Genomic DNA, 11,106 nt, shown 5'->3' with positions numbered 1-11,106 from the left:
GTCCAACTAACCACAGCTGCTTTAATAACCTTCTCTCCCATCATTAAGGTTGTAAAGGGGGGCTGCTCACTGATGATTTTGCAGTATCCAGCTCCAGTTATAATTACATCAGACTTGTAAAAAGAAACAGTCCTTGCCTACATACCCCAAAACTTAAGAGAAAATCCAGACTTGGGTTAATAAGGAGAAACTAACACATATCCTATGCAAGTGCTAGATATAGGCCATCAACATGGCAGTCAGGCAACCTTTCCTTAGCACTTAGTGGCATTATCTGTCCCTCTGCCAATATCCTGGGGATTAGATCAGAAGGTGGTTTCCTTCAGCAAGTGACTTTGTTCGAGATCCCAAGATTTCTTTTCTACCTTCATTGCACAATTTAATGATGTATTGCAATATTCTCTGCTTGTCTGGGCAGGTGCAGGTGCAACACTTAATATCCAAGACAAAAGTCTGCCCAAACAACCTTAAGCATGCAACCACTATATCGTGACTGCAGTGTGCAAAAGCCACAGCACAAGCTGCTACAATACTCCAAAATCAGCAATCTCCATCTGTAAGGATAAAGGACAGCAAGGGCACAGAAACACCATTACATTCCTGATGAAACATTAGCTTTGATTCTCTCTCCACAGATGCTCCCTGACCCTTTGTATTTCCAGCATTTTCTATTTTATTTCAGATTCCCAGTATCAGCAGTATTTTATTTTTGAAATACCATTAGCTCCAGGTTCCCCAAGTTACTCATACTCCTAATTGCCTTTCCTTCACTAGTGATAGATCAAAGTCCTGGTACTCCCAACCCAATAACGTTGTGGAAATATCCTCACCACGCAGATTGCCATTATGTATGAAGACAGCCCATCACCAAGGGCAATGAAGGTTGGGCAATGAGGGTTGCAAACAAAACCCACACCTAGGAATTATAATTTTCTTAATGGAACTTCAACCCAGAAGTGAACAATCCTTCCATTCTTTTTACAATCAATAATTCACATAATAGGAGCAGATAAATTGTGTAATATTTTAAAATTTAAATTGTTAGTGCTTTTTTGGCCCAACATACATGCAACAATACCAGAGAAGTTAATAAAGTTGAAAAAAGATAAATCCCAAGAACCTGATAAACCACATCCCAGAGTTTTGAAAGTACCACTTCTGGTTATTATTTCACAAAATTCTATAGATCCAGGAATAATTCTTGAGAATTGGAGGGTAGAGAATGTGACCCCATTGTTTAAGAAAAACCATAGAACCATACAGCACAAAACAGGCCCTTCGGCCCACCATGTTGTGCCGTCCATCAAACCACCCTCACACTACCTAACCCCCTCCTCCCGCATATCCCTCCATCTCACATTCCTCCATATGCCTATCCAACAAGCTCTTGAACCTGTCCAATGTATCTGCCTCCACCACCACCCCAGGCAGTGCATTCCATGCACCAACCACTCTCTGGGTGAAAAACCTCCCCCTGACATCTCCCCTGAACCTCCCACCCATAACCTTAAAGCCATGCCCTCTCGTCTTGAGCATTGGTGCCCTGGGAAGGAGGTGCTGACTGTCTACTCTATCTATTCCTCTCAATACTTTATATACCTCTATCATGTCTCCTCTCATCCTCCTCCTTTCCAGTGAATAAAGCCCAGGCACCTTAAGCCGCTCCTCATATTCAATACTCTCTAATCCAGGCAGCATCCTGGTAAATCTCCTCTGCACCCTCTCCAACGCCTCCACATCCTTCCTATAATGAGGCGACCAGAACTGAACACAGTACTCTAAGTGTGGCCTAACTAGAGTTTTGTAAAGCTGCATCATCACCTCGCGGCTCTTAAACTCAATCCCGCGATTTATGAAAGCCAACATCCCATTGGCCTTCTTAACTGCTCTTTCCACCTGTGAGGCAACTTCCAATGAACTGTGAATATGAACCCCAATATCCCTCTGCTCCTCCACACTGCCAAGTACCTTGCCAATTACCCAGTACTCTGCCCTGGAGTTTGTCCTTCCAAAATGTACCACCTCACACTTCTCCGGATTGAACTCCATCTGCCACTTGTCAGCCCAGCTCTGCATCCTATCAATATCCCTCTGTAAGCTCTGACAGCCCTCCACACTATCCACAACACCGCCGATCTTAGTGTCATCCGCAAACTTACTAACCCAGCCCTCCACCCCCTCATCTAAGTCATCTATAAATATCACAAAAAGTAGAGGTCCCAGAACCGATCCCTGCGGGACACCACTAGTTGAGGCATAGAACCATAGAACACTACAGCACAGAAAACAGGCTATTTGGCCCCTCTAGTCTATACCAAGACTTTATTCTGCTAGTCCCATTGACCTGCACCCAGTCCATAATGGCAAGGAGGGAACTTAAGAAGGGGCTGAGGAGAGTGAGAAGGGGACATGAAAAGGCTTTGGTGAGTAGGATTAAGGAGAATCCCAAGGCTTTTTATTCGTACGTGAAGAGCAGATGGATGGCTAGAGTAAAGGTAGGTCCGATTAAAGACAAAGGTGGGAAGATGTGCCTGGAAGCTGTGGAAGTGGGTGAAGTTCTCAATGAATACTTCTCTTCAGTATTCACCAAGGAGTGGGGTCTTGATGACGCTGAGGACAGTGTTGGTAAGGGTAATGTTCTAGAGTATGTAGATATCAAGAGAGAGGATGTGTTGGGGCTGTTAGAAAATATTAGGACAGATAAGTCCCCGGGCCCTGTTGGAATATTCCCCAGGCTGCTTCGTGAGGAGATTGCCGAACCATGGGTTAGGATCTTTGAGTCCTCGTTGTCCACGAGGATGGTACCGCAGGACTGGAGGGTGGCGAATGTTGTCCCCTTGTTCAAAAAAGGTAGTAGGGATAGTCCAGGGAATTACAGACCGGTGAGCCTTACGTCTGTGGTGGGTAAGCTGCTAGAAAGGATTCTAAGAGATAGGATCTATGATCATTTAGAGAATCATGGACTGATTAGGGACAGCCAGCATGGATTTGTGAAGGGAAGATCTTGCCTCACTAGCCTGATAGGGTTCTTTGAGGAGGTGACCAGCAAGATTTATGAGGGTAGTGCAGTAGATGTGGTCTACACGGATTCTAGTAAGGCGTTTGACAAGGTTCCGCATGGTAGACTTCTTCAGAAGGTCAGAGGCCAAGGGATCCAGGGAAACTTAGCTGTATGGATTCAGAATTGGCTTGCCTGTAGAAAGCAGAGGGTTGTGGTGGAGGGAGTGCATTCGGATTGGAGGGTTGTGACTAGTGGTGTCCCACAGGGATCAGTTCTGGGACCTCTACTTTTTGTGATATTCGTTAATGACTTAGATGAAGGGGTGGAAGGGTGGGTTAGAAAGTTTGCAGATGACACAAAGTTCGGTGGTGTTGTGGATAGTGTGGAGGGCTGTCGAAGCTTACAGAGGGATATTGATAGGATGCAGAGCTGGGCTGACAAGTGGCAGATGGAGTTCAATCTGGAGAAGTGTGAGGTGGTACACTTTGGAAGGACAAACTCCAAGGCGGAATACAAGGTAAACGGCAGGATTCTGGGCAGTGAAGAGGAGCAGAGGGATCTGGGGGTTCATATCCATAGATCATTGAAAGTTGCCACACAGGTGGATAGGTAGTTAAAAAAGCTTATGGGGTGTTAGCTTTCATAAGTCGTGGGATCGAGCTTAAGAGCCGCAAAGTACTGATGCAGCTTTACAAAACTCTGGTTAGACCACACTTAGAGTACTGTGTCCAGTTCTGGTCGCCTCATTATAGGAAGGATGTGGAGGCGTTGGAAAGGGTGCAGAGGAGATTTACCAGGATGCTGCCTGGATTAGAGAGTATGGATTATGAGGAGAGACTAAAGGAGCTAGGGCTTTACTCATTGGAGAGAAGGAGAATGAGAGGAGACATGATAGAGGTGTATAAAATATTAAGAGGAATATATAGATTGGACAGCCAGTGCCTCTTGCCCAGGGCACCAATGCTCAATACAAGAGGGCATGGCTTTAAGGTAATGGGTGGGAAGTTCAAGGGAGACATCAGAGAGGTTTTTCACCCAGAGGGTGGTTGGTGCACGGAATGTGCTGCCTGGGGTGGTGGTGGAGATCTGATACGTTGGACAAGTTCAAGAGATTGTTAGATAAGCATATGGAGGAATTTAAGATAGAGGGATATGTGGGATGAAGAGGTTAGATAGTCTTCAGAGTGGTTTGAAGGTCGGCACAACATGGTGGGCCAAAGGGCCTGTATTGTGCTGTACTGTTCTATGGTTCTATAACCCTCCAGACCTCTCCCATCCATGTATCTATCCAATGTATTCTTAAAACTCAAGAGTGAGCCCGCATTTACCACGTCAGATGGCAGCCCATTCCACACTCCCGCCACTCTCTGAGTGATGAAGTTCCCCCTAAATCTTTCCCCTTTCACCCTAAAGCCATGTCCTCTCGTATTTCTCTCTCCAAATCTAGGTGAAAAGAGCCTACTCGCATTTACTCTGTCTATACCCCTCATAATTTTGTAAACCTCTATCAAATCTCCCCTCATTCTTCTGTGCTCCAAAGAATAAAGTCCCAACCTATTCAATCTTCCCCTGTAACTCAACTCCTGAAGACCCAGCAACATTCTAGTAAATCTTCTCTGCACTCTTTCAATCTTACTGATATCCTTCCTATAGTTAGGTGACCAGAACTGCACACAATACTCCAAATTTGGCCTCACCAGTGTCTTATACAACCTCACCATAACATCCCAACTCCTATACTCAATACTTTGATTTATGAATGCCAGGATGCCAAAAGCCATCTTTACAACCCCGTCTACCTGTGACACCACTTTCAGGGAATTACGTATCTGAACTCCCAGATCCCTTTGTTCCTCCGCACTCCTCAGTGCCCTACCATTTACTGTGTATGTCCTACCAAAATGCAACACCTCACACTTGTCTGCATTAAATTCCATTTTCTGGCCCATTTTTCCAGTTGGTCCAGATCCCTCTGCAAGCTTTGAAAGTCTTCCTCGCTGTCCACAATGCCTCCAATCTTAGTGTCATCAGCAAACTTGCTGATCCAATTTACCACATTATCATCTAGATCATTGATATAGACAACAAACAACAATGGTCCCAGCACAGATCCCTGAGGCACACCACTAGTCACAGGCTTCCAGTCTGAGAAACAATCATCCACTACCACTCTGTCTTCTCCCACACAGCCAATTTCGAATCCAGTTTACAACCTCTCCACGGATACCTAGTGTCTGAACCTTCTGAACTAACCTCCCATGTGGGACCTTGTCAAAGGCCTTACTAAAGTCCACGTAGACAACATCCACAGCCTTTCCTTCATCTACTTTCCTGGTAACCTTCTCGAAAAACTCTACAAGATTCATTAAACATGCTCTACCATGCACAAAGCCATGCTGACTATCCTTAATCAGCCTTTGGCTGTCCAAATGCTTGTATATCCGATCTCTCAGAACACCTTCCAATAATTTACCGACTACTGATGTCAGGCTCACCGGCCTCTAATTACCTGGTTTACTTTTAGAGCCTTTTTTAAACAATGGAACAACATGAGCTACCCTCTAGTCCAGGCACAGAACTATCAGTTTGACATTGGTGGTTGGGAAAATACTGAAATCTATAAAAAGTTGAGACTTCAATATGCTTAGAAGTTGATAATATGATTAAGCAGAATCAATCATAAAAATGAAAGCAAATCACATTAGACTAATCTACTGCAGTTCTAGGATGATGCAGCAAGTAGAGTAGATGAGACGAAACCACAGCATCTGGTGTATTTGGATTTTATGAAGGCTTTCGATAAAATCCTACTTACGTTGCTGAAGGTGGTTAGATCAGACGGAATTGGGGCAATATACCAGAATAAATTGAGAGCTGATCAAATAAAGAACAGGAGGAATAAACAGGTCCTTTTCAGGTTGGCAAGCCAAGATGAGTGGCAGGGATCAGCACTTGGGCCCCAACTATTCACAAGTTATATCAACAATTTGGCTAAGGGGCTCAAAGTATTATTTCCAAGTGTGCTGATGACACAGAATGTGGGTGGGGAGGAGGGCGCAGAGACACTTCAAGAGGATGCAGACAACATGAGTAAGTGGTCAACCACGTGGTAGATGGGATACAACGTAGAAAAAAAAGTGTGGATATCCACTTCAGTAGAAAACACTGAATTTTTCTTAAATGGTGAAAGTTTGGAAGTTGAATTTCAAAGAAAACTGGGTGTCCTTGCACACAATTCACTGAAAAACTAACATGCAAGTGCAGCAGACAGGAGGGCGAATGATAAGTTGGCCTTTATGCAAGAGGATCCAAGCAGAAGAGGAAAGATCGCTTACTACAATTACATCAGGCCTTGGTGATACTACATCTGTGTACAGAATTTTTGTCTCTTTACTTAAATAAGGATATATTTGCTGTATTTACCAGTTTTACCAGACTGGTTCCTAGGACAGTATGTCTGCTGCATGAGAAAAGATCGAGTAGGTGAGGACTCTGTTCTACAGAGTTTAAGAAAATGTGAGATGACCTTATTGAAACATACAAAGATTTGTCACAGATCGACAGAGTAGATACGAGGAAGGTGTTTTCCCTCACTGAGGAACAAGGGGTTCATCTGAGAGTAAGGGGTAGGCTATTTAGAACTGAAATTTCTTCACTCAGGAAGTGGTTTATCTTTGGAATTCTCTCCTGCAGAGAGTTGTGGAAGTTCAGAAACTGATTAATCAAAAGCAAGATCAATAGATTTCTGGATAGTATAATCAAGAAGTATACTGATATGACAGGAAATTGGCATTGAGCTAGAACGTCATCTACGATGTTACTGGATGGCAGAGCAGTCTCGAGGGACCTATTCTGCTCCTTCTACTTACGTTCAAATAAAAGACCATATCTTATTTGTCAAGGAAGAAGAAACATATTTTGAACAATTGAACGCTTCAGCTTTTGCAACTTGGCGTAAGGCAATATCCTTCTCAACCTTTCTTCAATCACAACATTCGCTCCCATAATCAACCTCAATGGAATTACTTCTACTCTGACCCAAAACAAAAGGGACTAAGAGTAAGCCCAAAAACTACAGGTGACTCAAAGGAGGGGAAAGCTTTTTAGGAACATTCATTTGGGATATGATTAACAGTCACCTGGAGGAAAAGGAATTAATTAAGGCAAGCCAGCACAGATTTACTAAGGGCAAATCATATTTAAATTGATGAGATCATGATTAGAGCTGATGAGTGTAATGCAGACTTCCAGAAGGCTTTTGAGAAGGTATTGCCCAATAGGTTTATCAGCAAATTTGAAGCACATAGCATGAAAGGGACATTGATGGTATTAATACAAAAAAGTTGGCTAACAAACAGAGGGCCATGGTAAATATTTAAACTAAAGGAAGTGAAATTGCTCTTTGGAATTTATATTAATGACACCGACCGGGGGGGGGGTCAGGAAATAAGCCGCAATTGCTAAATTTTCTGATGAAGTAAATATTGGCAGGACTACATTGTGAACTGTGAAGAGGACCGATAAATTGTGTCAGGATATGAACAAGCTAGTGGAATGGGCAGAGGCATAGCAGATGAAGTTTAATGCGGAGAAATACGAAGCGATGCATTTTGGAAGAACGAGAGACAACGTAGAATAAATGCAACTATTCTGGGAGGAGTGCAGCACCAGAGGCACCTGGGATAAGTGTGAACAAGTTATTGACAGTGGCAGAGCCAGCTGAGAAAGGCTTGCACAATTCTGAACTTTATCAACAGAGGCACAGAGCATAAAAACAGAGAGGTTGTGCTGAACGTTGTTGCTGTAAACTTGACGATCCAGCACACTCATAACTTTGGTGTGACTGGATTGGCAGATTTTCACGACTATTGGATAATACTCCTATTAATACACTGACATAGTTACAATTCATATCTTATTTGGATGTTACATAGTATAATAAATTTTCCAGTGTTTAAAGAACGCAGGAAACACAACCAGGTGAGCCAAGTGCTGAACCATGGGGATTTCTGAAAAATCATGTAGTGGATTTTTGGAGTATTACTATACAGTATCTCTGGTCAGGCCTCACCTGAAGTATTGTGTTCAATTTTGATTGTGTCACTATAGGAAGGATGTGGTCATTCAAGAGGATCCAGAAAAGACTTATGAGAGTGGTTCCAGGGCTCAGGGACTTCAGTTACCAAGGATGGATTAAGAACGCTGGGACCATTTTCCTTAAAGAAAAGGTTGAAAGGAGATTTTATAGAAGTATGTAAAACGATGAGAGGTCAGGACAGAATCAATAATGGGAGGCTGATGGTGGTGGAGTCTGGGACAAGAGGTCACAAGTATGAAATAACTGGTAAGAGAATTAAGAGTGACACACACATGGTTGGAATCTGGAATGTACTACCTACAGATGTGGTGAAGACAGGTTCAATTATGGCCTTCAACAGGGAACTGGTTAAATTTATGGTTAGGAAAAATTTGCAAGGTAATAAAGGGCTGGGACCTGGAACCAATGAATTGATCTAGTAGAGAGCCAGAGACATAACTGTTCTAATTCTGCGCTGTAACCATTCTATGATTTTACATAGCTAACACAAATACAGCATTCTTGCGCAATCTTGCAGTGATTGCAAGGCTAAATGAGTATTTAGCATTGCAATAACTGCAAGAGTGCACAAGAATCCTCCTCAGTTCTCTCACCTTCACTCTCCTCATAGACCATATCTCCATGATCAGCTGGGGTTAGCAACCATCTATATTGTTCTACTTACAGCAAGAAACTGTAGATGCTGGAAATCTGAAATTTAAAAAAAAAACAAACGTTGGGGATACTCAGCCAGTCAGGCAGCATCCAAGGAGAGAGGGACTGAGTTAACGTTTCAGGTTGATGATATCTTTCATCGGGGATTGACATGTGTTACGAACCGCGCACACAGTAATGTTAATAATTATCATGTTACACAATTACAACTAACTCTATCTTAAAGGGACATTCACCGAGTCCGTAACACATGAAATGTAGTTTTATTTTTAACTAATCTATTTTACTTGACTTCATGACTATCAACATCAAAGTGTGAGTGAGCCAAACCCTTTCAAATATTCCAGCTTTGTCACTGACTCTATTTAACTTCTTGGTTGCTGTCCAAAGTTGAGCCAAACGACCCACTATTAGGATTGCCATCAACTTCTGCCCATCTTTCCATCTCTTCTACACCTATGCCTTTGCCATACACTGATTGAATGTTTCACCATAAAATTACAACCCAAATGTATAATCAATGTTGTCCCAGATTCTAGAAGGGTTAGCTTATCAATATTTTTAAAATATGGTTGCACAAATCGAGACATATCTAAAACTCAACAGAAAAATCAGAGCAACCGTCTGAGCTGCACTGTGTCACAAATAATTATTTTCTAAATAGGGTATTACATTGCTTTCAGAAAGAAAACAACTATATTATTGCACAAACTAAGCAAAATGGTATCATACTACAGCAATTTTAAATCATCCTATCATGACAAGAGTCAAAGTTTTCAATCCCCTGCAATAATATGATATCATTAAGGCTGTGCAAGCTGACAGCCAAGTTGACCTTTAACTGTCTCCTTAGTTCAAGGACAATAAATGCCAGCATTGCCTGCAACTCCAGATACAGTGAACAAACAAGCAAAGTGTTAAGACAGCCCATCACCCATTTTCCCTGGGCAACAAGGCATTGACAATAGAAGCTACCCGTTCCCAGGTTCCAGGTCCCAATATTGAATGTCAAATAGGAAGCAGAAAATAGGCAACAAGAGCTGTGTTTATAAGAGGCAAAAATTAATTTTGTGCGACAAGCAAACACTCCCACTGTTTCCAGATGATATTTATATCATATACAATGTTACTGCACTGAAGTCATTTAAAGGACACACGAAATGCAACCAGTGTCCAAGGGCGAACAAGCCTCCAACATTTGCATGCACAAAATTAAATCCTCACACACTTTTTAATCTACATTTTAAGGAGAAAACAATGACAAACAAAGACCAGAGATGTTAATGAAACAATTATGAAGCAACTTGAAAGCCAGGGGAAGACTAGCAATTCTGGCACACGCGCAGTTGCATTTTAAAAATAAAAATCAGATGCATCAATATTTTGAAAACGTTTTACGAAGGAGTCTGAAGGTCGCCGAGACACAAGTTTTCTTAGGATGGGGAAGGCAGAGAATCCTGGATCAGCCACAGAGTGAGGCGGGAGTTAGGCCAAGCCCCGCAGGTCGCGGCAGCGGGCGGCAGACTCCTTTCATTTAAAAGGTTGACAATAACTAAAATTTAAAAAAAAAATTAACTTACAAAACTCGGCCACGTAAAAGGTCACGGCGTAATTCTCCTCGCACCAATCCAGGGTGGAAGTGGGCTCTCCCCAGAAGCCTGGTCTGTCATAGATGGGTGCCATGTTTGAGGTCTGGGGAGGGGCGGGCCGGGAGAGGGAGGTGGAGCCGTCACCATGGCAACCCCCGCAGGCCTCGCCATCCCCTGTCAATTACAAGTCAGGCCACGCCCCCTCAGTGGGTGAAGCCCCGCCCATTCACTCCAGGGCCAAGCTGCAGCATTTACGGGAGCAAGACTTACTTCTTTCAAGTCAACACGCAGAATGCTGGAAAACATTGCCGCTGGAAAACAGCCTGTACATGGTCTATATCCCTCTATTCCTTGCCTGTTCACATCTCTGTCTAAATGTCCCTTACATGTTGCACCCTGTGAATGTGTGGGTTTCCACTGGGTTGTCTGTTTACATAGAACAGTGCAACACAGTTACATTGAGTTAGTATCAATGCACTCTGTACTAACTCAATGTAACTGCACTGTGTAATGAATCGGTGTACTGTGTACGATAGGTTTGCAAGACAAGTTTTTCACTGTACCTCGGTGCAGGTGACAATAATAAACCAATACCGATACCAACACCAACTCAGCGGGTCAGGCAGCATCCGTGGAGGGAAATGGACAGTCGACGTTTTGGGTCGAGACCCTTCATCTGGACTGAAAGATAGAGAGGAGATAGGCAGTATAAGAATGGTGGAGGGTATTGGTATTGGTTTATTATTGTCACTTGTACTGAGGTG

At 43.0% G+C, this 11,106-nt stretch overlaps 1 protein-coding gene across 2 annotated transcripts in view; it reads right to left on the bottom strand.

The window, feature by feature from the left end:
- Positions 1-10,452, bottom strand: part of acer3 (alkaline ceramidase 3) — a 169,090-nt gene extending 158,638 nt beyond the window's left edge. Inside the window, exon 1 of one of the 2 annotated variants that reach the window (XM_052026076.1) lies at positions 10,334-10,452. In XM_052026076.1, the coding sequence (XP_051882036.1) occupies positions 10,334-10,436 (103 nt within the window). In that variant the 5' untranslated portion in view covers positions 10,437-10,452. Of the gene's footprint in view, positions 1-8,072; positions 8,216-10,333 lie in introns of those variants that run through there. The other variant, XM_052026077.1, reaches the window with a different exon arrangement.
- Positions 10,453-11,106: the final 654 nt, after the last annotated feature.

This window comes from Pristis pectinata, chromosome 11 (assembly GCF_009764475.1).
Source record: "Pristis pectinata isolate sPriPec2 chromosome 11, sPriPec2.1.pri, whole genome shotgun sequence".
NCBI lineage: Eukaryota > Metazoa > Chordata > Chondrichthyes > Rhinopristiformes > Pristidae > Pristis > Pristis pectinata.
This window is presented reverse-complemented; position numbering and strand designations above follow the sequence as displayed.